The sequence below is a fragment of the Erinaceus europaeus genome, chromosome 20 (genome assembly GCF_950295315.1).
Source record: "Erinaceus europaeus chromosome 20, mEriEur2.1, whole genome shotgun sequence".
In the NCBI taxonomy this organism is placed as follows: Eukaryota; Metazoa; Chordata; class Mammalia; order Eulipotyphla; family Erinaceidae; genus Erinaceus; species Erinaceus europaeus.
The window spans coordinates 14,758,315-14,785,593 of record NC_080181.1 but is presented as its reverse complement, the minus strand read 5'-3'; the positions used below and the strand labels follow the sequence as shown (position 1 = coordinate 14,785,593).

The 27,279-nt window shown below is 39.4% G+C and overlaps 2 protein-coding genes across 4 annotated transcripts in view; both read right to left on the bottom strand.

Moving 5' to 3' along the window:
* RPS25 (ribosomal protein S25) overlaps nucleotides 1–27,279 on the bottom strand; it is a 303,551-nt gene that overhangs the window by 66,407 nt on the left and 209,865 nt on the right. The gene's annotated exons all lie outside the window — the stretch shown is intronic.
* DDX6 (DEAD-box helicase 6) overlaps nucleotides 1–27,279 on the bottom strand; it is a 35,987-nt gene that overhangs the window by 7,899 nt on the left and 809 nt on the right. For all 3 annotated transcript variants that reach the window (XM_060179931.1, XM_060179930.1, XM_007523603.3), the window contains exons 2-10: nucleotides 23,640–24,109; nucleotides 18,059–18,122; nucleotides 16,528–16,632; nucleotides 10,902–11,031; nucleotides 7,069–7,215; nucleotides 5,822–5,916; nucleotides 4,011–4,133; nucleotides 3,131–3,259; nucleotides 1,804–1,920 (exon numbers count right to left, since the gene is read on the bottom strand). In XM_060179931.1, the coding sequence (XP_060035914.1) occupies nucleotides 1,804–1,920; nucleotides 3,131–3,259; nucleotides 4,011–4,133; nucleotides 5,822–5,916; nucleotides 7,069–7,215; nucleotides 10,902–11,031; nucleotides 16,528–16,632; nucleotides 18,059–18,122; nucleotides 23,640–23,839 (1,110 nt within the window). In that variant the 5' untranslated portion in view covers nucleotides 23,840–24,109. The remainder of the gene's footprint in view (nucleotides 1–1,803; nucleotides 1,921–3,130; nucleotides 3,260–4,010; nucleotides 4,134–5,821; nucleotides 5,917–7,068; nucleotides 7,216–10,901; nucleotides 11,032–16,527; nucleotides 16,633–18,058; nucleotides 18,123–23,639; nucleotides 24,110–27,279) is intronic.

Here is a 27,279-nt window from a genome sequence, read left to right as displayed (position 1 = left end):
TAAGTACAGTTTCACACTTAAGAAGACAGTTGTCACACACATACAAGTTCTTTTTTTTAAATGGTATATTTTATTTATTTTGTATAGAGAGAAATTGAGAGGGGGAGGCAGTGGAGGGAGGGGGAAGGAAATAGAGAAGAGAACCTAGGCCCTTATGTATTGTAATGTATCTGGTTAACCAGGTATGCCATCATCCCTGGTGTCTACCTGCAACCACTGAAAAATACAGTTTGTTATTTCTCAGTGACAGGTGAAGTACATGACCAAGCAGGTGTTCTTCCAAGCGTATTATCTTGCTGGCTCCATGGAGTGGATTTTTAAGTGACAAATCTACATCATTTTTTTTTTTAAATCAGCACAACTGAGCTCTGGCTTACAGTGTTGTGTTGGAGACTGACTCTGGGACTGTTGATACCTCATATATTAAAGTATTTTTGCATAACCATATGTCCCCAGCCTAAAAAAAATTAATTTTAGTGGTTATTGTACTAAATCTCACAAATAGAGATTACCATGGAAAGAATGAGTCTCACATATGTATCATGCATGACAGTTTTCTAAAGACTCAAACATAATTTTAATCCTAACATCCTTGTGTGATAAGAATATGAAATTGCTGTTTTAAAATTAGAAAAATGAACTCTAGGAAAGGGCCCCTAACCTCCTAAGGAATATCTATTTTTTTGAAATATTTTTATTTATTATTGGACAGAGACAGAGAGAAACAGAGGAGGAAGAGATGGAGAGGGAGAGAGAGACACCTGCAACCCTGCTTCACCACTTGTGAAGCTCCCCCTGCAGGTGGCGACCAGGGAGGGGCTCGAACCTGGGTCCTTGTGCATTGTAACGTGTGCGCTCAACCAGGTGCGCCACTATCTGGCCCCAGGAATATCTATTTTAAACTCAGTGCACTTGGAACACTAAAACAAAGAATCCAAGATGTTAGAGAAAGTAAAAAAGGTGGTGCACCTGGTTGCGTGCACGCTACAGTGAACAAGGACCCAGGCTAGAGCCACTCCCCACCTCAGGGGGAAGCTTTGCGAGTGGTAAAGCAGGGCTGCAGATGTCTCTCTATCTCTCTTCATCTCTATTACCCCCTTCCCTCTAGATTTCTGCCTGTTTCTATCTAATAAATAAAGATGATAAAAAAATTAAAAAAAAAAAGGTAAAAAAGAAATCTAGGGAGTCAGGCGGTAGGGCAGTTAGTTAAGCACAAGGACTGTAGTAGGGAATCCTGGTTCGAGCCCTCAGCTCCCCACCTGCAGGGGTGTCGCTTCACAAGCAGTGAAACAGGTCTGCCGGTGTCTATATTTCTCTCCACGTCTTTGCTCTCCTCTCTCCATTTCTGTCTTATCTAACAACGATGACATCAATAACAACAACAATAATATAAACAATAAAACAAGGGCAACAAAAGAAAATAAATAAATATTAAAAAAAAAAATCTTGGGGTCGAGCAGTAGCGCAGCAGGTTAACCGCACGTGGTGACGAGCATAAGGACCGGAGTAAGCATCCTGGTTTGAGCCCCCGGCTCCCCACCTGCAGGGGAGTCACGTCACAGGTGGTGAAGCAGGTCTGCAGGTGTCTATCTGTCTTCTCCATTTCTCTCTGTCCCATCCAAAAACAAATGACATCAATAATAACAGTAATAACCACAACAAGGCTACAACAACAAGGGCAACAAAAGGGGGGAAAATGGCCTCCAGGAGCAGTGGAATTCATGGTGCAGGCACTGAGCCCCAGCAATAACCCTGGAGACAAAAAAAAAAAAAAATCTATGCAAGTTTTAGCTTTATACTTACCTGCCTCATTTTAGCATGGATATAAAAGCAAGAATAACCCAGTTGTGAAATCTTCTTGGCTAATAATTCAACTCGCTGAGAGGAATTACAGAAAATGATTGACTGGTTTATCTGAAGCTGAGTAAGAGGGTTGAAAAAGAAAAAAAAAAAACCTTCATTAAATTTGCCAAATACTGAAAATATTGACCGATCAATTATAACACATTAAAGACATGAGCCAAGACTAAGAATCTCACGATACCAAAGAAATATAAAACCACAGAACTATTTATTTGCATAATGGTTGCAGATAAGAACTTGTTTTATTATAGGATAGTTTTGTAATTCATATGACTGGCATTAAGAGTAAAACAGTTGACTTTTGCTGCAAACACAGAATTCATTAATTTTTTATCAGACCACTACTAAGCTTGGCTATGATGGTACTGGGGATTGAACCTGCGACCCTAGAGCCTCAGATATGAGTCTTTTTGCATAAGTATTATCCTATCTCTCAAACTTCATTAATATAGTCATTAGTCCTAGGAAATACAAGGTTAGGTTTCTGTGAGCCTAGAGTCATAACTTTTTCAGCAGACTGGTCGATAACCTTGTCTTTTGTGGATTACTATTTAAAAGATTACATATTTATAGCCAACAGCATTGTAACTCATGCCACTAGGGTGTCTGTCTAAAACACATTTTCTTTGCAAAGCATTATCAGACTATGCTCAGGAGTAATGAAAAGCACTTATAGCACTATGATTAGAGACCATTTCACACAGTAAAATTGCTATCACCAACAGTAACAAAGGATCCCGGTTTGAGCCCCTGGCTCCCCACCTGGCAAGGGAGTCGCTTCACAGGCAGTGAAGCAGGTCTGCAGGTGTCTTTCTCTCCCCCCCTGTCTTCCCCTCCTCTCTCCATTTCTTCTCTGTCCTATCTAACAATGACCACATCAACAACAACTACAATAATGAAAAACAAAAATAACAAAAGGGGGGAAAAAAAAACCTTAAAAAAAAAGGTTTGTGAAAATTGAAATAAAAAGGCAGAATTCTGCCATGTTTGATCTCAGTTGGGAATACTTATGACTCAAAATTTGACTGTACTATGCATATCCACAAATTATTTCAAAAGTATTATCAAGGTCATTTTTTTTAAAGACCCAAAAGTGTGTGACTTATTAATTATAGATTATCAACTTCAGATCAAAACTGAAACAGTCTTTTAGGGAAAAACGGATAAAACTGGGTGGTTTTAATATTATTATTATTTTGCCATAAGTGGATAATATTATTTTATTCATGAGATGGATAATATTCAATAGTTGAAATCTATTACTTACCCTAGAGAAAAGTGTGTTGAGGCAGTGTACTTTCTGGCGCTCAGTTACATAAGCATAGTACTGGGTTACTCCCTTCAATGTTAGTTCCTCCATCAGGTTAATCTCATAGGGTTTCTGCAAATGGGAATTCTGAGGAGGGAAAAAACATCTTAGACTTAAATACACATATTACACACACACACACACACACACACACAAAATATATATTTGTCTGATAAACTTTTAAGGGATGCATTTCTCTTCAAAATATACATAATTTGCCAAGGAACTAATTCTAGTACAGTGATATAGAGCACACTGCCATCAATTCATCTAGCATCAATGGTTATATCACACTGGTACCAAAACTAAAATGGAAGAATTTAATCAAATTACTATAGCTTTAAAAAGGGGGGGGGGGGTCAGGCGGTAGAGTAGTGGGTTAAGTGTACATGGCATAAAGCACAAGGACAGGATGTAAAGATCCTAGTTCAAGCCCTCAGCTTCCCGCCTGCAGGGAGGTCCCTTCACAAGCAGTGAAACAGGTCTGCAAGTGTCTTTCTTTCTCTCCCAGACTTCCCCTCCTCTCTCGATCTCTCTGTCCCATCCAGCAACATCAATGGCAACAATAACAATAATGACAACAACAAAAGGGCAACAAAATGGGAAAAATAGCCTCCAGGAGCAGTAGATTTGTAATGCAGGCACCGAGCCCCAGCAATAACCCTGGAGGCAAAAAAGAAAGGAGGAAAAATCATATTACACAGTAAACTTTAATGAGCTGAAGACAAAGCTAAAAAACTCAAAACAGAGCATAGACAGGTTAACAATGTAATTACTGGCAAGGGCACATCTATAAACAATAGAATGACACCGCTCGCAAATATGGATTTATACTTACCATGAACTTCTGTACACTAAGAGGGAAAGTAGCAGAATATAATAAAATCTGTCTGTTTTTAGGTAGCGTAAGAATAATATCCTCCATTATCTGCACAAAATCTTGTGATAGCAACTTATCTGCCTACGATACAAAAAGAAGACAATTTTAAAAACAATGAAATGTCTAAAATCTTTGGTTAATAAAGGCTTCATCCAGGAAAAGCATTCAGAGAATGCTCCTAGTGATAAACATTAAGCTGCCTACAATAAACAGAGGTCAATGACATTAAGACAACTTCCCAGGGACATAGAAGGAAAAAAATCTGTAAGATATAACATTTAGAGAAAAGCATTCTAGACAGTACTAACTCTCACTCCCAATGGAATTTTAATGCATTTTCCATCAAAGAGACAGTTTGGTATCATTGTTAGGGGGAGTTGGGCGGTAGCACAGCAGGGACTGGTGTAAGGATCCCAGTTCAAGCCTCCGGCTTCCCACCTGCAGGGGAATCGCTTCACAAGCAGTGAAGGTCTGCAGGTGTCTATCTTTCTCTCCCCTCTCTGTCTTCCCCTCCTCTCTCCATTTCTCTCTATCCTATCCAACAACATCAATAAAAACAATAATAACTACAACAATAAAAAAATGAGGGCAACAAACAGAATAAATAAATATTTAAAAAACAAACAAAAACAATAGGGAGTCAGACAGTAGTGCAGCAGGCTAAGTGCAGGTGGCACAAAGCTCAAGAACCAGCGTAAGCCCCCGGCTCCGCATCTGCAGGGGAGTCGCTTGTGTCTTTCTCTCCCCCCGTCTCCCCCTCCTCTCTTCATTTCTTTGTCTTATCCAACAACATCAACAACAACAACTACAACAATAAAACAACAAGGGCAACCAAAAGGAATAAATATAAAAAATCATTAAAAAAAAAAAAAAAAAGAACAGTTGCTATCTGAAAAAAAAAAAAAAAAAAAAGAGCCAGGGAGAGAGAGGTATTATTGTATAGGCACAAGAAAGCCCTTGGGAGGTTTGGGGTGGGAGAGATTCAGACTCTAGAGTCAAACTACCTAGATTAAGCTCTTGTTTTCTTCACTTATTAGTTATATCAAGAAGATGCGAAACTACTAAGTACTTCAATTTCCATAATATAAAAATTAGGGTGTTTACTTTTTATAGTAGCTACTACAGAAGACCCCTAATATGTACATTGTTATAAAACTGAAAAATGGTATGATAGTGAAAAAGCATATAAAACATTTTATGCTAGCTTTCAGTGACTAAAAATGTTCTCTCTCACTCCTCTGTGGTAAAACAATCTGAATTTAGATCATAAGCTACTGAATCTAGTTAACTAAAACACAGGTCAAATGGGAAAGCAACTATTCCATACTACACACACACAAAATCACTGATGACACCAAGGACACAGAGCTGAGTAGCTTTATAAAAGACACTTCTAACTTGGTGAATATAAATAATAAGACAGTAACAAAAATAAATGAAATAGTATATACTAAGTGAGGAATTAGAGACACTATCTTTTACCATGTATCACTGAATGAAAAAATAGTTAGAATGAACTTGGCTTTGAGATTATTTAACTCTTTCTTAATAATAACCTAAACTACCCCTAAGATAAAGACACAGGGCACTAGTTAGTATTCTTGTTTCCAATCTATGGCCCTTTAAGGCAAACACATTTCATAAGTAAATTAATTTGGACTGAAAAGACCCACACACTTATTAGAAGATCATAAAGAATTCTAACATCTGGCAGTTATATTTCTAGCACTGGGAGTTAAATAATACCTTTCCAAATGAAGAGACATTACCTCATCCAATACTATCATCTGGACATGATCAACTTTTGCTACTCCTTTCTTGATAAGATCCAGGATTCTCCCAGGGGTAGCTATCACCACGTGAACTACACAAGAAAATGTATATTCTCATTAATTTCAGTTTAAGCAAAAAAGATGTAACAGGGTTATCAGGCTTTTAAGTTTTTATCTCATCAGAAACACTGTTATGTCAAGTTAGAAATACAAAAATGTAGATGCATTTTAAGACTTATGAATTTCCAGCTTATACTGTACACTCACTGTACTGAGAGTCCAACTTCCTAAATCATGTTTCAAATAAATGCAATATTTCCTTGTTTTAGGACAATTCCTAATGAGTAACAAAACCCGTTACCAAGTATTTGATACATAGCTTACCTATACTCTATAATAAGTCTTCAGGATATTGTGAGAAGAAATTAAACGACACTATAATTTTCAAATAACAAATGAGTGAAGGCAGGGAGGTGGTGGACAGCGTACAAGGCTTTTAAGACTAAGGGTCCTGAGTTCAATCTTTGGTACTGCAGATACTGTAGTGATACATACTCTGGTTCTATCAGTAAATAAATCTAAAAGAATTAAATGACAGCACCAAATCTTGAATAAAATTCTATGTAGAATTTAAGTAAACTTCATTCTTGTTACACTTTTTTTTTTCACTTGGTAATATTCAAGAACTTGTCATAAAAATGAATACTTCTCAGTTTCATCTTTTTTCTTCTTCTTTTTTTGCCTCCAGTGTTATCACTAGGGCTGTGTCTGCACTGTGAATTCTCTGCTCCTGGAGGCCATTTTTTTTTTTCCCATTTTGTTGCCATTTTTTTCCATTTTGTTGTTGTTGTTGGATAGGACAGAGAAATGGAGAGAGGAGGGGAAGACAGAGAGCAGGAGAGAAAGACAGACACCTGCAGACCTGCTTCACCACCTGTGAAGCGAACCCCTGCAGTGGGGACTCAGGGTCTTTGCACCATGTGTGCTTAACCCGCTGTGCTACCGCCTGGCCCCTCAGTTTCATCTTTTTAAAAAAAGATTCTTTATTAGGGATTAATGGTTTACAGTCAACAATAAATTACAGTAGTTTGTACATGCACAACATTTCCCAGTTTTCCATATAATACAGCCCCACTAGGTCCTCCTCTATTTATTCTCTGTTATCATGTTCCAGGACCTGAACCCTCTCCACTTTCATCTTTTCATGACAATGTGAGATCCCATTTGGACTCATTATTTCCTACCTGTGTCATCAAGCCTCATTATGTCATCTCTTAAATTGGTTCCTCCTGTGGTTGCCATCACTTTGGCCCCGCCCATATGTTTGCTGACCTGGATGCAAATTTGACTGACCTGTAGAGCAAGTTCTCTAGTGGGAACAATCACCATTGCTGGAAAATATCAAATAAGAGAAAAACAGCACAGAAAAAAACAAACAAAAAAATGTTATTTTAAGAAGCTCCAGAAATACTGTCTTTTTTTTTTCTTTTTCCTTTTTCCAGAGAACTGCTCAGCTCTGGCTTATTTTTGGGGCAGAGGACTGAAGCTATGACTTCAAAACCTTAGGCTTGAATGATCATTGCGTAATCATTGTGCTATTTACCCCAGCCCAAAATTTACCCATTGTCCCTTCAATATAGATACTTAGACATATTATAAACTAGAATCACAATAGGTTTGATTCTATTTTGGGGGGCCTGAATGTGGTACACACATTACCATGCTCATGATTAAGTTCAAACCCTGGGGGAGAGATTCAGAGTGGCGGAATAGTGCTGCATGTTTCTCTCCACTCTCTCCTCTTAGCTTCAGTAAAGAAAAAAAAAAATCATTTTTAAAAGCCAAATAAGTAAACCTTAAAAAACAAACAAACAAACAAACAAAACTTATAGGGGGCTGGGCACACCAAGTTAAGTGCACATAGTACAAAGCACAAGGATGCAAGGATCCTGGTTTGAGCCCCCCCTCGCACCTGTAGGGGGGATGCTTCACAAGCGCTAGAGCAGGTCTGCAGGTGTCTTTCTCCCTCTCTATCTCCCCCTCCCAATTTATCTCTGTCCAATCCAATAAAATAAAATTAAAAAAATGAAAAATGGCCACCAGGAGCAGTTAATTCGTAATGCTGACACCATGCCCCAGCAATAACCCTGGAGGCAAAAAAAAAAAAAAGTGCTCCAGATTTAGGACCCTTCCACCCGACAATAATGCTAGCTTACAAAAGTTTTAAAAGGTTCTTTGAGTTGGCAACCATTAGCTTAATATTTTTAGAGGAAGGGCACATCAGAGTCATTCATTGGGCTCAGTGCCTGCATGAAGACTCTACTTTTGCCAGCAACTATTTTCTCTTCATCCTTTTCTTGTAGAGACTAAGAAATAAAGGAGAAAGAGAGACACCTATACCACTGCTCTGTCATTCCTGAAGCTTCCCTACCCTGGCAAGTTGGGATGGGACTTCACAAAACCTGGCCTCACACATAGTAGCGTGTGCAATCTTACCAGATTCAGTCTGATGCCCAGCCCCACATCAAAATTTATTAACTTAATATTCCAAGTTTTATGAGTCAAAACACTTGCTGTCCAGCATGTATGAAAATAAGTAAAGTAGGGCACCAAAGTAAAAGCCCTGTGGTGAGGGGTAGACATGCAGCTTCCTGGGCCGGTGGGGGGTGGGAGTGGGTGGGAGGGATGGGTCACAGTCTTTTGGTGGTGGGAATGGTGTTTGTACACTCCTAGCAAAATGTAGACATATAAATCACTAGTTAATTAATATGAGAGGGGGAAAATCAATTGTATGTCTCAAAGTTTTTCAAAACACAAACTGAATCTTTTTAATATATAGGCTGTGTATTTGATATGCAGACTCTCTCAAAAGCCTAGACCAAGTAGATTAGAAGCATCCAATAGCACAGCTATATACAAGGTACTGGGTACTGTACAGCAAACCATAACAAAAGGACTTTTCAAAGTTAACCCACTTACCAAATAATGTGATGATAACATTAACTATCGATTGTCTTTTTGAACCCTAAGACAGCAGGAACCTCACATCTCCACTATAGAGCCCCTACTTCCCCCAGTCCTGGAACCCTTGGATAGGGCCCACTTTCCCGTATGCCTCTCCCAATCCATATCAAATAATATTGCATCCGCCGACCACAACCTAACCAACGCAACGATTGCCACCTCAACATGCTTCACCTCAGACTGTGTCCAGAGACTTCACGTGTGGAATGACAACCCTTCAGCTTCATTACTCGGGTGAGACCTTTCCTTTTATAGTACACTCTAATTTCATCTCAGGTGGTTCACTTTCTAACAAAGTCCCAAAACCTAGATATACACCAGTTTCTGTGAGAGAGAGCTTATGTTCACACGTATCCATAAACTACTGCAAAATATATACCTGAAAGCAGAAGTACACTAGAGTTTGCAGTGAGTACCTCCCTAACACTTCCTCTCTACTATTCCAAGCTTTGGGTCCATGATTGCTCAACAATTTGTTTGGCTTCGTATGTTAACTCTCTTTTCAATCACCAGGTTCCAGATGCCACCAGGATGCTGGCCAAGCTTCCCTGGATTGAAGACCCCACCAATGTGTCCTGGAGCTCAGCTTCCCCAGAGACACACCCTACTAGGGAAAGAGAGAGGCAGACTGGGAGTATGGACCGACCAGTCAATGCCCATGTTCAGCAGGGAAGCAATTACAGAAGCCAGACCTTCTACCTTCTGCAACCCTCAATGACCCTGGGTCTATACTCCCAGAGGGCTAGAGAATGGGAAAGCTATCATGGGAGGGGGTGGGTTATGGAGATTGGGTGGTGGGAATTGTGTGGAGTTGTACCCCTCCTACCCTATGGTTTTGTTAATTTATCCTTTCTTAAATAAAAAAAAATAAAAAAAAGAAAAGAAAAGAAGATGGAGGAATCAACAGATTAAAAATGCTGAATATTTAAGGAAAAGTTTGAGGTGAAGACTTAATTCTGCTAGCTAGAGAAAACTTTTCTTCACTACTGCCCAAGTTCTTAAAATTCTAAAATAAGAGCTTTTAAAACTCATGTTTTTACAATGAACATTACTGATAGCTGCTATACAAAGCAATTCAGTTCCATAGTTTGTAACTATCAAAGTTAAGGGGACTTATCCTCTCATGATCTTGGCTTCAGAGCAGAAACACCTTTATTTTGCCTATCTCACTGGAATGTAGTCATAATTTTGTAATATGTAAACATTCTAAAAAGAAGAAATCTCTTTAAAAAGTTAGAATTCGTTTTTATAAAACAACTAGGCCAAAAACCATGAAAAAGGTGGTGGTCCACTTGGTGGGATGCATCTGACACCATACACAAGGACTTTTTTTTTTTTTTTGTCTCTAGGGTTATCGCTGGAGCTCAGTGCCTGCACTACAAAGCCACTGCTCCTGGAGGCCATCTTTCCCCCCGCCCCATTGTTGCTGCTATTGCCATTATTATTGTTATTGCTGCTGCTGTTGTTGGATAGGACAAAGAGAAATTGAAAAAGATGGGGCAGTGAAAGACACCTGCAGTTCTGCTTCACCGCTTGTGAGGTGACACCCCCACCCCACCCCAACCCCCACAGGTGGGGAACCAGGGTCTCAAACCAGGATCCTTGCACTTCACACTATGTGCACTTATCCCAACATGCTACTACTACCTGGCCACAAGGATTTTTAAACCCTGGCCCGATGTGTAGGGGGAAGTTTCACAAGTGGCAAATAGGTGCTGTGTGCGTCTCTTTTCTCCCTCTCCACTCCCCAATTTCTGTCTGTCCATATCAAATAACAATTTCAAAGAACACAAAAAATACATTTCCAAATAATGTAAATTCTGATAATAAGAAGAGCAAAAAGGTTTTCAAACAACCATTTTTAGTTTAAAGAAACTACTAATAGTGGGAGTAGATAGCATAATAGTTATGCAGAGACTCTGTGTCTAAGGCTCCAAAGTGCCAGGTTCAATCCCCTGTATCACCATAAACCAGAGCTGAGCAGTGCTCTGGTGGGGGGAAAAAAAAAAAGGAAAGAAACTACTAACAACAACAACAACAACAAAAAACTAACCTTGTATATTATCCTTCTTCAGGTCTAGCCGTTCAAGTAAGGGAATGAGGTAGGCACCACTCTTGCCTGTTCCATTTTTTGCTCTAGCTAAAATATCCCTACCGGATAAAGCAATGGGAATGCTTTCCTCCTGAAAGAGACAAGGCAGTGTAATGTAAATTACTTGAGAATAAGCATAATCCATGAGTAAATTCTTCTCTAAAATACCCTGGGGTACATCTCTTTGGTATTGCTTTAAAAGTGTCTATTATAAGGATTTTGCACATAAAGACCCGCCAACACCACCATCAACCTATACTTGACAGAAGTGATCAGAGAATACCTATTACATTGTATCTCAATGCAGTAAAAGCTGTGCATGAGTATGTCTGGATGGCAGTATATATCTATTAACAGAAGGTAAGTAGAGGCAAAAAAGAGGAATCTGGACCAACACATAAACAAGACTTCAACGTATGTAAGGATTTGAACCCACGTATGCCAGAGTAGTGCCATGGTTTCTTCCATAAAGATACACCTTAAAAATATCTGTAAATACATATGCCATTGCATGTTTTAAGTGTGTGAATTACATATAACTTATCCTAATAAAAAATTTTTTTAAAAAAGACTATTAATGAGAAATTTAGTAAGAGAGAAAAAAAGAAAGAATCAGATATCACAGGGAATCGGGCTGTAGTGCAGTGGGTTAAGCGCAGGTGGTGCAAAGCACAAGGACCGGCATAAGGATCCCGGTTCAAACCCCGGATCCCCACCTGCAGGGGAGTCGCTTCATAGGCGGTGAAGCAGGTGTGTAGGTGTCTATCCTTCTCTCCTCCTCTCTGTCTTCCCCTCCTCTCTCCATTTCTCTCTGTCCTATCCAACAACGACAACAATAATAACTACAACAATAAAACAAGGGCAACAAAAGGGAATAAATAAATAAAATAAATATTAAAAAAAAAAAGAAAAAAAGAATCAGATATCACTCTGATACATGTGCTGCTGGGGATTGAGCTCAGAACCTCGTGCTTGAAAAGTACAATGCCTTATTCACTGCACTACCTCCCAGACCATTCTAATAATAATAATAAAAAAAAAATACTCCACCTTAGATACGAGCCTGATAATCTCAGATCTTCAAGTCCATATCTTTTTTTTTTTTTTTTTTGCCTTCAGGGTTATTGCTGGAGCTCAGTTGCTAGCACTGCTCCAGCCAGCCATTCCCAACTGCCCCTTTTTGGTCTTTCTATTTTGCTTTGAAAGGGCAAAGAGAAATTGAGAGAAACTGAGAGGTAAACAGACCTACAGGTGGGGAGCAGGGGCACTTAAACAGGGACACTACCTTAGCAGAGGTGACTATCTTTTTTCCTGCCAAAGGCCATCTGGAATATTTATAATATTTTCAGGCAATACAGACTTATTTACTTAAAATGTTGCTATGAAAAAAATTCTAGTTGCACAAATGATCTATGACCTATCAGCTGCATGTCTCCCACTCCAGCATTATAAAGTTCTAGGGACTGAAGTGTATTTACTGTATTTCAGTTTTTCTACAACCTACTTCCCTTTCCTAGTAGCAAACTAAATTCCTTCTGAGGAGCTGCATCTCCCCAACCCCAGTGGATCGTCTAGTTAATTCTCTTAATCATGTCAAACTGACAGGTAAGCTGAATGTTCCCTTCTAGTGCTTAGTATAGTCGTGCATCCTAGTGCAATTTACAGCTTCCTATGTGTTTCTGAGCTGCCTCACTTCTTGACCAATTCCAAATGTATTTCTCCAGATCTCTCCTAAATCTTCTGAACTCCTGATAAGTTAAAAAATGCCATTTTGCTCAAGTTAGCCCAAGTTGATTTCTTTGGCCTAAAGTCAAGAAAGGATATTTATTTCCATTTCTTAGTATTGAAAGGCATTTATACAAAGGTGTGGAACTTTCAAAAAGCTCAAAATTGGCCAACTAAATGCTTTTGAAGTAGCTGCTTCTTTTTACTTCTTAGGAGTAACTGAGTTGAGAAAATATTATTTCAGAGAAAAAAATGTACTATGGGGGAGGTAGCAATGATTCTTACAACTACTGACTGCTACTCAGAGAAAAGAGAAACTAAGGTAATTTCAAAAATACTATCATGGGCTGGGGAAACAGCACAGTGGTTATGCAAAAGCCTTTCAAGCTCGAGGCTCTGGTTTCCCAGGTTCAATCCCCAGCACCACCATAAGCCAGAACTGAGCATTGTTCTGGTCTTTCTCTTTCTCAGTATCCTTCCCTCTGTATCTACTCTTTCTCATTAAAATAAAATAAATAAAAATATTAAAAAATACTTTTACTAACTTAAGGAATAAACCCATTTAAAAAAAGGGAATTGGGTGGTAGCGCAATTAACAGTACAAGTAGCACAAAGCACAGGGACCGGCCTAAGGATCCCGGTTCCAGCCTCCAGCTCCCCACCTGCAGGGGAGTCGCTTCACAGGCGGTGAAGCAGGTCTGCAGGTGTCTTTCTCTCCCCGTTTTCCCCTCCTCTCTCCATTTCTCTCTGTCCTATCCAACAATGATGACATCATTAACAACAACTATAACAACAATAAAAACAAGGGGAACAAAAGGGAAAATAAATGAAATTAAAAAAAAAAAAAAAGACTGTGGTTCAGGAGGTGGCACAGTGGATAAGGTGTTAAGACTATCAAGCATGAGGTCCTGAATTTGATCCCTGGCAGCACATGTACCGAAAAGATGTCTGGTTCTTTCTCTACCTTTCTCATTAATAAATAATTTTTTTTAAAAAGGAAAAAGTCTTAAAAAAAAAACCCAGAATTTAGAAAAACAAATATTTTAAGCTATAATAAAATTTAGTTAGCAAAAAAGAAAATTAAGTTAGCAAGAGGAAGAATTTTTTTTTTTTTTTTTTTTTTTTTGCTTCTAGGGTTATCGCCTGGGCTCGGTGGCTGTACTACTGCTCCTAGTGGCCATTTCTTCCATTTTTCTTTTTTGGTTGCCCTTGTTATCATTGCTGCTGCTGCTGTTGTTGGATAGGACAGAGAAAAATTGAGAGAGGAAGGGAAGACAGAAAGGGGAAGAGAAAGACAAGACACCTGCAGACCTGCTTCACAGCTTGTGAAGTGACCTCTCTGTAGGTGGGGAGCTGGGGGCTCGAACCAGGATCCTTATACCAGTCCCTGCACTTCATGCCATGTGCGCTTAACCCACTACACCACCCTGCCCCCAGGAAGAATGATTTTTAAAAAGAGTTAAATATGCTATAATTTCTGTGGAGGAGGGGAAAAAAGTTTGTTTGTTTGTTTGTTTTGTAAGCCTGAGGTCCTACGTTCCACCCTGGGCCCCTGCATATGATCAAAGCACAAATTTGATTTCTCTCAAAATAAGTAAATCTTTAAATAAAGGAAAAAATGTTGCAATTTATTAATAAAAACTATTTATTACTATTATTATTTTAAACCAGAGCACTGTTCAGTTCTAGCTTATAGTGGTGCAGAGAATTGAATCTGGGCTTTTGGAGGCTCAGGCATGAGTTTCTTTGCATAGCCATTATGCTATCTATCCTTGCCCAAACAATTATTTATAACTTATTTATTTTGTAGAGACAGAGAAATTAAGAGGGGAAAAAGAAATAAAGGAGAAAATAGGAAACTACAGCACTGTGACTATTTGTGAAGCTTCCCCACTGCAGACGGTAACCAGGGGTTAAACATGGGTCTTGTTACAGTATACGGTTTAATAATGTGCTTTACCAGGTGTACCACCACTTGGCTTCAAAACGATTAAATTTTAAGATTTACTAATAATAATTTAACCTGACTAGCAAAGCTAATTCATAAAATAATCAAAATATTCTTGATCTGGCATTAAATTCTGTTGCCAATAACAAGGAACTCCTATGCTGTGCTCAACAATGGACTACCTGCTATTTTAGCAGCATCTTATGAGGCTTCAGAAGTTGTACCTGGCAGCCAGGTACTGGCACATTTGGTTGAGTGCACATTACAATATGCCAGGACCCAGGCTCCAGTTTCTAGACCTTACCTGTAGGTGGAAAGCTTCACAAACAGTGACTCAGTGCAGTAGCTGTCTTTTCTTTCTTTTTTAAAAATTTTATTTGAACTAGTATTTTTAAAAACTACTATTGGAGAAATTGAGATGGGGCAGCTGGTGGTGCATGTGGTTAAGTACACACATTACAGTGCACAAGGAACCAGGTTCAAGAACCTGGTCCCCACCTGCAGGGGAAAACTTCACAAGTAAAGCAGGGCGGCACAGATGTCTGTCTCTCTCTCAATTTATGTCTCTAAAAAAAAAGAGAGAGATAAAAACAGAGAGGGGGAGGTAGAGAGGGAGAAAGAGAGAGAGATACCTGCAGCCCTATGTCACCACTTGTGAAGCTTTCCCCCTGCAGGTGGGGACTCAGGGCTTGAACCTGGGTCCTTGCGCACTGTAAAGTTTGAGCTTAGGCAGGTATGCCACTATCTGGTCCCATGGTCGTCTTTATCTCCTCCTTCCCTCTTGATTTGTTTCTATCTAATAAATATTGAATGAACAGATAAAAATATTAAAGATGTACCTAAGGTTTGAAAGCAGTAAGATATGTCACCACTCAATCATCATAAATTAAAATAGTTTCACAATGCAAAGCAGAGTAAAAACAGTTAATTTTTAGGTCCTCCAAAAACAAACAGAACCTATGCTTTTAGAATGGCATACTTATGGTACTGGTCACAACACTCAGAATAGAACTCGTCACCAATGGCTGCACTAAAGAAAGACATTTCCAAGTAATTTGTAGTACATATGGTTCCTACACTGTCAATGTAAAATGTTTTTCTGGGGGGAGCATGTAATTTTTAGTGTCATTTTTACCCAATTCATGCTATAACCCAAATGCAACTGAGTTCCATCTCTAAAAACATAGAAGACTGAGGAAAAAAGCTTTTATAAGGGAGAAGGTTGATGCCTGGATAAAACCAAATTCTAGAGAAGATAATAGAAGCATAACAAGATGTGGGAAAGGCAAATAAAGAAAAGGTTGATAATGGCAGAATGAACAGTAGAAGGCAAGTAGGCAATAAACTTTTTTTTACTAGAGGATTTTTGAACTTGTTTTTGACTCAAAAATCCTAATACTTTAGTTTTTTATACTGAATGAGTCTAAGAAAACATATTAACTTGTATTTTCCATAGATTCTGAAGCAAAACAAGTACCATAAGCTAGTACTAAGCAATGTTCTGATGCAAAAAAAAAAAAAAAAAAAAAGCAATCTGCATAATGGCCTTAGATAACCAAACCAACGTTCCATATTTATTCAGTGCTTTGACATTTCACAACTGTTGTTTATACATCTCACCCCCCCTCCCCCAAAAAAGAACAACCTCCAAAGGGGATTACTTGTAATATTTATTTACTAAACAGAAAAAGCCAGAAGTCAAGTTGGCTGAAATGGTTAAATATGGAGATGCTTTAACAACACAGAAAGTGTAATAGTCAAGGTAAACTTTAAAAAGAAAGATGAGACTGGGAATGCTAATCTCAGTGTTAGAACACATTTTGCATGTACAAGGGACTAGGTTTACTCCCTGTACCCCTCCCTTACAAAGTAAAGCTTGATTCATTATATGACTGGTAAAAAAGCAAAACATACCTGAATAGGAGATGGCTTTTCCCAGCCCATTTCAAAAATTCCCATTAGTAACTCCCGTTTCAAACAGTAATCTTCAAACTCATTTCCTTTCGTGGAGGTCACATCCTAATCAAACAACAATATAACTGTGATTTTTGGTTGTTGTCACACTTTTTTTTTTGAGGGCAGAGGGCAGGACCTGCATATATGAAGCTCTATGTTTATTGCCCAGCACCACATAGACTAAAGTGGAGTGTGCTCTGGTCTCACATTTTTTCAAGTTTGAGACTGATTTTTTTATTTAACACATTTAAAACATAAATGCGGGGGGGGGGGGAACACAAAACAAACATATAGAGTTTTCTACCTTGATGCTCATCTCAATTACTCCTGAAGAATAACTACTCTCTTAACATACACAAGTAATTTCAAAGCTATGTCTCAGGGCAGGATGGCAGCATACCTGGCAGAGTATACACAATACCACACACAAGGACCCTACCTGCAGGGGAGATGCTTCAGGAATGGTGAAGTAGCGCTGTAGACCTCTCCCTCTCCTCTCTCCCTTCCCCTCTCTCCCTCTATCTCCCCACTCCCCTCTCAATGTTCATGTTTCTGTGAGAGAGAAAGGGAGAGGGAGAGGAAGAAAGGCAAGAAAGATCTCCACAAACAGTGGATTTGTCATGCAGGCACTAAGCCCCAGCAATAACTCTGGTGGCAATAACAACACAAAACAAATTAAAAAATAAAATAAACCTAGGTTTCATGAAAAGGCCCTGAATTGAAAAATTTAAAAATGAGATTTATTTCTTTTTTTGTATTTATTTTCCCTTTTGTTTTTCATTGTTGTAGTTGCTGATGTCATCGTTGTTAGGACAGAGAGAAATGGAGAGAGGAGGGGAAGAGAGAGAGAGAGGGAGAGAAAGACAGACACCTGCAGACCTGCTTCACTGCCTGTGAAGCGACTCCCCTGCAGGTGGGAAGCCGGGGGCTCGAACCAGGATCCTTACGCAGGTCCTTGGGCTTTGTGCCACGTGTGCTTAACCCATTGCGCTACCGCCCAACTCCCAAAAATGAGATTTCTAACCCTAATTCTACCACTCTTTGCTGTAAAGGTCTACCCACTGCATCACACCCCCACCACAGATAACCAAAAACTGTTTTCACCATCAGGCCTGGTGGGGACAAAAATCACCATAGGTTAAGAACACTGGGCTAAAAGAGCTAAGTTCTTGTTCTGTGGTTTCCCATTTGCAAATAACTAACCTGAATCTTACAGTACTGCTGGGAGCAATAGAGTTTTACGGAAATGCCTTAAAATTAAAAAAATGTATCCCAAAAGTAACTTACACAGGTGTGTGACAGGGTTACAATATATTAATGTAATTCCTCTAAAGAATAGTAGAAAATTTTAGCAATTCATCATATATTAATACTATTTGAATTATTCCAATCTACTTACGAGTAATCACATAGTGCCGATGGTTATAATTAACAACTACACTTTTAATGTATGTACTATCTTTCCACTGAAGTTTTATAACCAACTTACCGAAGTTTTGATTCTTAGATCCTTTGGAGGGAGTTTTAAAGTCTTTTTCCAGTCATCACCAGGTCTAAAGAGAATACAGTCAAATTGAAGTATCAAAATTCATAGTTCTTAATAAAAATGATTCATCTAAATTAGTTAAATTCTAAAAACCACACTAAGTCTAATATGTTGTCATGTACTTAAGAATACAGTAAGATAAAAACAACTTTAGAAAACCTTTTTACAGGGGACAGGTGGTGGTGCACCTGGTTGAGCGCACATATTACAATGCACAGGATCTGGGTTCAAGCCCCTGGTCCTCACCTGCAGGGGCAAAGCTTTGCAAGTGGTGAAGCAGGGCTACAGGTGTCTCTTTTGTCTCTCTTCTCCTTCCCTCTTGATTTCTGACTGTCTCTATCGAATAAATAAGTAAACAAAAAGTTAAAAAAAAACTTTTTTACAAAGAACAATAATCTAAAGAGAATAAAAATTTTTAAATCAAGAACTAAGGGAGGAGCTAGGAAGATAATATAATGGTTAAGCAAAAACAAAACAAACAAAAATATTCATTTCTGAGACACTGAGACCCCAAGTTCAATCCACAGCACCACCAGAAGTCAGAGTTTAGTAGTGTTCTGATGGGGGGGGGGGCTGATGAAATTAGCTCACTTGGGACAGTGAGCAGCTCTGCTATATAACTGGTGGTGCAATACCACCAGTTCAAGCCCAGCCCCTAGCACATTGGAAGAAGTTTCAGTGCAGTGGCCACTTTCACTCTCTCTGCCTACATATGAAAAGAGCTCCAAGCTCCCAGGTTCAATCCCCAGCACCACCTTAAGCCAGAACTCAGTAGTGCTCTGGTGTCTATGTCTCTCTCCATCTCTCCTTCATTAAAAATACTAAGTAAAATATATAAAAAATAATAAAATCAAGTAGGTTACCCTTTTAAATAGGTTAAGTACCCTATCACTTTGTAGTCTCCAAGTAGGCATGTGAGTTTGTAAAGTTTCACTTTAAGCACTAAATCTATTATCAATCCTAGGACTTGCAGCAGTAATTTTTCAAAGCTTTCATTCTCTCAGATAAAATGGCTTAAGAATTTATATGAATGACAACAATAACAGTAACAACTACAACAAGCGCAACAAGGGCAACAAAATGGGAAAAATGGCCTCCAGGAGCAGTGGATTCGTAGTGCAGGCACCAATAACCCTGGAGACAAAAAAAAAAAAAAAAAAAACCTGACTTTGGGGGCAGGAAAAAAATAAAAAAAAAACAAACTTTTATTTATTTGGATAGAGACAGCCAGAAATCAAGAGGGAAGGGGGTGATAAAGAGGGAGAGAGACAGAGACACCTGCAGCCCTGCTTCACCACTTGTGAAGCTTTCCCCCTGCAGGTGGGGCTGGGAGCTCGAACCCAGGTCCTTGTGCACTGTAACATGTGCGCAAAACCAGGTGCGCCACCACTTTACCCCCCCCACCCCCCCAAAAAAAAGAATTTATATGAAATAAGTTTTTTTTTTTTTTTTTTAAGCAAAGCACCCAGCACAAGTGCCTGGCAAAATAAGAACTCAGTACTAGCTGTTATTGATGATCTCTTTAAATCTTTTTCACTGGGCATACTTGAAACCACCAAACAAAATCCAAAGTACTTAATATAAAACAGACACTGATTTCAAATTTAAAAGTGCTCATTTCAGCAATCACTTACGAATTCTTAGATAAGAATCAGAGCTCCTAGAACATCAAGAATTGACCTAGTATGGCTGAGAGCTAGATAATGGCTATCCAAAAAAGACTTAAATGCCTACCAGGTTTAATTCTCTGCACCATTATAAGCTAGAACTGAGCAGTTCTTTGTTAAAAATAAAATTTAAAAAAATAAGAAGAGGGGTCAGGTGGTGGCACGCCTGGGTTAAGCACTTACTCTACAGTGTGTAAGGACCTAGGTTCAAGCCCTTGGTCCCTCACCTGCAGGGGAAAAGCTTCACAAACTTGCTTTACAAGCAAGGCTGCAGGAGTCTGTGTCTCTCCTGCTCTCTCCTCTTCCTCTCTCAATTTCTGTCTCTATCCAATAATAAATAAAAATACTAAAAAATAATAACAAGCTTCTTTAAAAAAATAATCTATTTTTATTTTTTCTCCCATCACCAGTTTCTTTATTGGGGGATTAATGTTTCAGTTGACAGTAAATGCAATAGTCTGTACATACATAACACTTCTCATTTTTCTGCATAACAATACAACCCCCACTAGGTCCTCTGCCATCCTTTTCCAGAACCTGAACTCCCCAACCCACCCACCTGAGTCTTTTACTTTGGTGCAATATACCAAATAACAGACTTTTATTTGTATTAAAAAAAAATTATTTATTCCCTTTTGCTGCCTTTGTTTTATTGTTGTAGTTATTGTTATTGTTGTCATTGTTAGATAGGACAGAGAAAAATGGAGAGAGGAGGGGAGACTGAGGGGGGAGAGAAAGACACCTGCAGACCTGCTTCACCACCTGTGAAGCCACCCTCCTGCAGGTGGGAAGCCAGGGGCTTGAACCGGGATCCTCCTGTCAGTCCTTGCACTTTGAGCCGTGTGCGTTTAACCCGCTGCACTACCGCCCGACCCCCGGGGTTTTTTTTATTGTTGTAGTTATTGTTGTTATTAATGTCGTCGTTGTTAGATAGCACAGAGAAATGGAGAGAGGAGGGGAAGACAGAGAAGGGGAGAGGAAAGATAGACACCTGTAGACCTGCTTCACCACCTGTAAAGCAACTCCCCTTAAGGTGGGGAGCCAGGGGCTCAAATCCGGATCCTTACTCCAGTCCTTGCACTTTGCCCATGTGCGCTTAACCTGCTGCTGCGCTACCGCCCGACTCCCTTGTTTTTTGTTGTTATTGTTGTTGTTATTGATGTCATTGTTGTTAGATAGGCCAGACAGAAATGGAGACAGGAGGGGAAGACAGAGAGGGGGAGAGAAAGATAGACCGCCTGTGAAGCGACTCCCCTGCAACAGGAGAGCCAGGGGCTGGAACCGGGATCATTATGCTGGTCCTTGTGCTTCCCGCCATGTGTGTTTCACGGGCTGCGCCACCGCCTGACTCCCCCAAATTATAGATTTTTAAAGACTAGCCAAATTAAGTATTTATAGGTTAGGTCCTCCATAATATAAAATTTTCTAAAACAGCTATTTGCTACAAATTCCATAGATACTAACAAGTCTTTCACTTCAATCTATACCAAGTTTCTGAGCTAGCTTGCCAAGCATCAAATTCAACAAGTGAATTTCAATGAATAAAAATAAAAATATGTAAGATACAATGAAAAATCTGTACTTGTCTCTGAAAAGGTAAGCAGCAGTAACTTGTTTTTATGCACCTAGGGAAAAAACAAAATTTTCAACCAGAGTATTGCTCAGCTCTGGCTTATGGTGGTGCTGGGGACTGAACCTGGGAGATCAGAGCCTCAGGCATGAGAAAGTGTTAGTGCACAACCATTATTTTATCTCCCCAGCCCCAAACCAACTTTTTAAATGAAAAAATAAGCCACAGACATTGAAATCCTCAAGGAAGAGACACAAACAGATTTGAAGAGTTGATAACATCTGAAAAGAAACTTAATTATTAAGTAAAACAAGAAACAAGAAAATGTAAAAATCTGTTTCAAATCAGAATTCAGGTATAAAATACTATCATATAATAAGACAGCTTTGTTTCTGTCCTTAAGAATAAAAACAGGATGGGGAGATAGCCCAGCGGCGAAGTTTCAATCCTTGATACTATATACATCAGAATTGAATAGTGCTCTGGGCTCTTTCCCACCCATACAAGTAAAATCTTTAAAAATAGCTTTAATTTTGCTAGCCTATTTCATATTTTGTTAAGACAAATACTTTAGAAAACATTTTATGGGGGCCAGGTGGTGGCACACCTGGCTAAGTGCACATGTTACAGTGTGCAAGGACCCTGGCTCAAGCCCTTGGTCCCCACCTGCAGGGGGAAACCTTCACAAGTGCTGAAAGCAGGGCTACAGGTATCTGTCTCCCCTCCTCAATTTTTCTCTCTCTATGCAATAATAAATAAAAATATTTTTAAAAGAAAACATTTTGTTTATAATAACTAAAAGATTTACTTTAAAAATAATAGGAAAAGACACAAACAGGTTGGGAGTATGAACAGACCTGTCAATACCCATATCTAGCAGAGAAGCAATTACAGAAGCAAGACCTTCCACCTTCTGCAGCCCATAAAGATCTTTGGTCCATACTCCCAGAGGGATAAAAAAAAATAGGGAAACTTCCAATAGGGAGGATAGGATACAGAACTCTGGAGGTATAAATAAAATACAGGGACTGGGACTTCTGAAGAGATGAGAGGTTCCAAAAAGTTCAATTTTCTGATTCCTATGAAATGCAGTGCTTGTTACTGCATTGTGTATAAAAGGAGAACACTTATTTTTGCATTTAATTTACATAGTACATGGCAGGGCATCACCATCCCAGGCTGACTTTTTCATACAGAAAGGGAGATACACCACAGTACCAAAGCTTCCCCTAGTACAGTGGGGAACTATGGTAAAGTCTTTTTTCTTTTTGCCTCCAGGATTATCACTGGGTGCTGGTACTACAATTCCACTGCTCCTGGCAGCCATTTTTTTCCATTTTATTGGGTAGGACAGAGAGAAATTGAGATGGGAGGGGGAGACAGTGGGAGAAAGAGACAACTGCAGACCTACTTCAGTGCTAGGTGGGGAGCTGGGGCTCAAAACAGGATCTTTGTGCGGGTACTTGTGCTTAGTACTATGTGTGCTTAACCAGGTGTATCCCCCACCACCCACGGTGGGGTCTTTGAACATGGATCACTCTGATCACAAAGCAGGCACCTGCCCAGATGAGAGACAGAGACACCTGCAACGCTACTTCACCACTCATAAAGCTTTCCCCCTGCAGGTGGGGACCAGAAGCTTGAACCTGGGTCCTTGTCCACTATGGTCTGTGCACTTAACCAGGTGTGCCACCACCTGGCCCCATCATATATAAATATATTTACTTATTTAAGTATAAAAGCAAGGTTCCTTAAGCTAAGAATTAAAGTTACAGGAAATTTTTCTGAGTGTGATTCATATCAGAAGGTTGGCAAGTCTTTGAATTTAAAATTGAAATTGGTGGCCTAAGAGGTGGTACATTGGACTCTCAAGCTTGATGTCCTGAGTTGACCCTCAGAATTTCATGTGCCACGAGTGATAATCAAATAAAAAATAAAATGAATGTTGGTTCATTTAAACTAGCATAGGGTGTAACACTAAAGAAAACATACCAGTGAACACAGGATGAATCTGGTAACTTCATTCATTTACAACAAATTGAGAAATTTCTTTACCAATATTGCTATTGGTAAATCCTGAAAGGTTTTAAAATCTACACAATATATAAAATATGACAAATATGATTACCCTATTGCAAACAATTATCTACTCCAAAAGTCATCTGTCCTCTAGTTGCAATTCAAATGGTTTAAGGCATATATAAAGTAGTCAATGACAAAGTAACAAAAAAGGAACTTCCTCGGATCACCACCCCCCCAAAAGCTTATTTTTCATTTTAACACTTACTTAATAGTGGTGGTCATACTCTGTGCTTGTTGCTGAGTGCCATTATTGATTGTGTTGGTGTTTTTCAGCTGGCTCATCTGTTGCTGTGTCTGTGTGCCCCCTCCTCCAGGGCCGCCACTTGGTTTCACAGGGCCCCTTAGCTGACCATTTTGACTGGACAGACCCATTATAACAGGGTTCTCTGTTCTGGCCGTGCTCATGTTGTATTAATTGTAAAGATGTCTCTTTCAAACTTCAAAACTTTTGAAAGTCAGTAGAGAAAACTGTAATAACAGTTTATTAAGCTCTCCAAAACGAAGAGATAAATATAAGTCTTGCTCAATATATGAGTCCTTTATTGCAAGGCAGGCAAGCACCTGTAAGTCTGAACGGTAAGCAGCAGTAACTTGCTCTCATGCACCGAATCAGCTTGTTTTTTAAAAGCCCTCTAACAAGGTTGAGTTATAATATATAAATTCAATCACTTCAATCTGTAAGAGAGGAAAAGTGAAATTAGCACACATGGGAAAGTTAGAGAAAAAAAATTTCAGTTCCTTTTTTAAAGAACTATACTTTTTTTTTAAGATGAAGAATACAGCTGCACTTCTACCAAATCAGTCAGACTACAAGATATACAACACACAGGGGTCAGCAGACAGTTCACTTGGAAAATGTGCTGTTTTGCCTCGAGCACAGCACAGGTTCAAGCCCATTCCCACTGCACTGAGGAAGCTTTGATCCTATGGTAGCTCCCACTCTCTGCCTCCATCTCTATCAACAAACAAATGCGAAAAAAGAACTGCTTCAAAAAGAAAACCTGAGACCTATCTCAAATAACTGAAATTATCAGTTCAAAGCAACCTAAAGCTGTAGATAGAAACCATGATTATAGCACACATAGCAGCAGGCTCAAGGACTGGGGTTCAAGCCCCTACGCTACTTGCAGGAGGGGATGTTTCACGAGTAGTGAAGCAGGTCTGCTGGCATCTATTTCTCTCTCATCTATCTTCCCCTCTCTCATAATAAAATGGGGTAGGTGTGGGGGGATGGGCACTGGGAATCATGGATTCATAGTGCTGGCATCAAGGCCCACCAATAATCCTGGTGGCAAAAAGAAAGCAAAAGGCAAGAAAAGAAAAAGAAACCACGATTAAATTAGCCTTAGTTGGCAAAGACCAATGCTTCCTTGCAGTTTTCTGCCTGATGAATTACAACTCAGTGAAGTTTCATACAATTAATGCAAATCCACATAGAACAGGCAAGGCTTTTTTTTTTCTTTTCTATTTCTGACTGCAACTGAGAACCTTTTAAAAGTTAAATAAGCTTTGACAACATTTTTCAGTAAGAAAATAGTGTGTCCTTAACAATTTCAACTACAGAAGTTAAACTTTATTAAGAACAATGAACCTTCTTTTTTGCCTTAAGCTTCTGCTCTTTAAAACAGTAACTGATGGAGTTAAAGGATACAGATCTTAACTGAATGACAGTCAAGAAAAATCTGTTATCTTAGTAAAATTTGATAACTAAAAAGTTTCACTGTATTTCAATATGAACACTTTCCAGGGACCAGTGAAACAGCTCACTTGGTTTGTGTACTGCTTTGCAACAAGCAGACTCAGGTTTGAGCACAGCTCCCTCCACACTGAAGGGAACTTTGGTGCTATGGTCTTTACTCTCTGTCTGGGGGGGGGGGGGAGGGAGTTGGTAGTGCAGCGCATTAAGCGCACATGGTGCCAAGCGCAAGGACCGACATAAGGATCCTGGTTACAGCCCCCACCCAGCTCCCCACCTGCAGGTGGGTCCCTTCACAGGCCGTGAAGCAGGTCTGCAGGTGTCTGCCTTTCTCTCCCCATCTCCCTTCCTCTCTCGATTTCTCTCTGTCCTATCCAGCAACAACAACAGCAATGACAACAAGGGCAACAAAATGGGTAAAATGGACTCCAGAAGCAGTGGATTTGTAGTGTTGGCACCAAGGCCCAGCAATAACCCTGGAGGCAAAAAAACAAAAACCAAAACCAAACTTTTCCAACAAGCATATTCTAGTTTTAAATGTTCCTATATTAGAAAATGATAAAACATTAAAGACTGCCTATTTCAAAAAAGTATATAGAAGTTTAAACAAGCAACTTAATCAAACTTTCCAAGAAGCCCAGAGCACTAACTGTTTTTAGAAAGAACTCATCAACCTCCTTCATATTTAAATAGTAGTTGTTTTTAAAGACTTACTTATGAAAAACAGAAGAGAGAGGGAACCAGAGCACTACTCTGGTATATACAGTGCCAGAGATGAAACTAGGAACCTCATACTTGAAAGTTCAATGCTGGCTGCTGGAGGTAGGTTTGTTGTTGTTTTAAGATTTTCATTTATTTATTTTCATAAGGGGAGGAGGCAAACGCTAGAAGAAGATAAGGGGAGGAGAGAGAAGAAAGCACTGCTCACCTCTGGTTTATGATGGTCCAGGGATTGAGCCTGTGATCTGTGTGCTATCTCCCTGGTCCAACTTCTTTCATTTTTAATCAGTCTCCAAATTTAGTTTTAAATTTACAAAGGCCTCCTCTAGTAGGCTTTTAAAAAATATCTGTATAATTTCTTAGTAAAACCACACTAATTTATTGGTGTTATTTTTGCCAAACTCAAGACGTTTCATAAACTAATTTTTCTGAAATGCTCCTTGGTGTCTTAAAACAAAAACAAACTACAAAAAAAAAAAAAAAAAAAAACAGGGCCAGGGAAAACAGCACAGCAGTTTACACAAGACTTTTATGCCAGATCCTAGGTTTAATGCCCATCACTAACCGTAAAAACAGTTGAGCAGTGCTTTTTTTTTTCTTAAAAAAAAAAAAAAAAGAGAACAAATTTGTTTATGATAAAGGACTGATTATCACAAACTCAAAGCTGTAACATTTGAAGTCCACTAGAATCTGATTAACCAGAAGCAGACAGTGGTGTCAACCACCTAATCTCAGCTCAAAGCATTAAGTTTCCTGTACTGACAGGTTCATATTATGACTGGCAGTATCATGTAGCTCACACAAGACTTGTCTGCAAAGCACTAAAAGGATGGGCATCTTAAGATTAAATGATATAATCATTTCTGCCCATGCACATAAGCCCTCTCCTTAGATGCAAAATGTGACTATGTGATGACCGCTCCTCTTAATTAAACTCAAAACCTGCACTGCAGCTTTATGTCTCAGAAGGAAATAACTCCCCCTACTTCTGTCTAGTTCAGATGTGCAGGTTAGACTTCTACGTTTTCAAAAATGAACGAAACTGGTTGGGGAGGAGCCCCTGGCAGTTCATTACAGCACTTCCCAGATTGTAGTTGGCAATTGACAGTTTCGCACCCAAAACAGTATCGTCATTTCCAAAAAGAGCTTTTGTGGGCGAATGCGGCGCTGAGTTTCTCTTAAGCTTGATCTGCTAGTTGGAGTGACAGTTTTATTAAGAAGGAGGAAAGGGGCAGTGGAAAAGGAAGTGAATGACGCGGATGGGTGTGGGGGGGGAGAAGCAAATGTTAAAGCCCCGTAACTGTAATCACTTCTTGCTCACTTCGCCCCACCCTCAACACCCCCCCATACGCGCACACACACTTGCAGTCAGCTCCCCGCGACCGTAAACACAAAAGGGTCGGGGTGCTGCCATCGTATCTGCGCCACA